We start from the raw sequence: 1,098 nt of genomic DNA on the forward strand, positions 1-1,098 counted from the left end.
ATATATATATATATATATGTCGTGGACAATATTGTAAGAAAATGTTCAGTTTTGAAAGATGATCCATATGCAGGTGTGTTTGAGAAATTCAAAGGAGATGACGGGAGATTCAAAACAAGTCTCCTGAGGGATGTGAAAGGCATCTTAAGTTTGTACGAAGCTGCAAACTGGGGGACAGTGAATGAAGACATCATGGATGAAGCTTTGTCTTTCACATCGACCCACTTAGAATCATTACCAGACGGAACTAGCCCACACATGTCGAAGCTCATAAAGACCGTTCTCGATCTTCCACGGCGTCAAAACATTGAAATATTAGCCGCCAGAGAATACATATCTTTCTACGAACAGGAAGATGATCACGACGAGACGCTGCTCAAGTTTTCCAAGCTCAGTTTTAGGTTGTTGCAAATTCAATATATTCAAGAGCTGAAGGCTATGAGCAAGTACATGCTCTAATCTTTTTCTTTTTGTACCTTTGCGTGCAAGAAAAGTTACACCCAGTAAAACCCTAGATCGATCCTTTTGAATATATAGTCTCCTTTCGTATGTTTGCAGATGGTGGAAGGACCTAGGGTTGGGATCAAAGTTGCCACCTTTCTTTAGAAACAACATGGTCCAATATTATTTGAATGCGGTCTCACTTTTCATGGAGCCACATTTTTCACGTGCGAGAATCGCGTTGGTTAAGTTCTACGTATGCCTCACCATTTTCGATGACACATGTGATAGATATGCTTCTCTCCCTGAAGTCACAAGTTTCGTTGATTGTGTGCAAAGGTATATATGTTAGTTTCTAAAAATTTCACTTGTTCGTTACAGTTTATTTAATATTTTTCTATCGTATCCAAGATTGATTGGCTCAACTGGTTACGGAGGTGACAAAATTCTTTCCCAATTCAGGTTCGAATTTGCACTTGAGAAGACGTATTCACCCAAACTTTCTCGATTCGTTAAGAGATTTAGTTGAACTAAATGTTCGGTGAATTTTCGTATTATAAAAAAATTTCTTCTACCGTGTTTAAATCTGATTAAAATGCATTTTTTTTTGTTGAAACAATCTATAAATCTTTACAACTATTCCAAACTATATAGACG

General features: G+C 37.2%; 1 protein-coding gene across 1 annotated transcript; it reads left to right on the forward strand.

Moving 5' to 3' along the window:
* Positions 1-63: 63 nt before the first annotated feature.
* LOC104816136 (putative terpenoid synthase 5) lies at positions 64-1,011 on the forward strand. Its single transcript, XM_010544809.2, has 2 exons — positions 64-446; positions 559-1,011. The coding sequence occupies exons 1-2, from the start codon at positions 193-195 to the stop codon at positions 791-793; spliced, it is 489 nt and encodes a 162-aa protein (XP_010543111.1). The 5' UTR covers positions 64-192; the 3' UTR covers positions 794-1,011.
* Positions 1,012-1,098: the final 87 nt, after the last annotated feature.

Source organism: Tarenaya hassleriana, unplaced genomic scaffold (genome assembly GCF_000463585.1).
Source record: "Tarenaya hassleriana unplaced genomic scaffold, ASM46358v1 Cleome2491, whole genome shotgun sequence".
NCBI classification, from domain to species: Eukaryota; Viridiplantae; Streptophyta; class Magnoliopsida; order Brassicales; family Cleomaceae; genus Tarenaya; species Tarenaya hassleriana.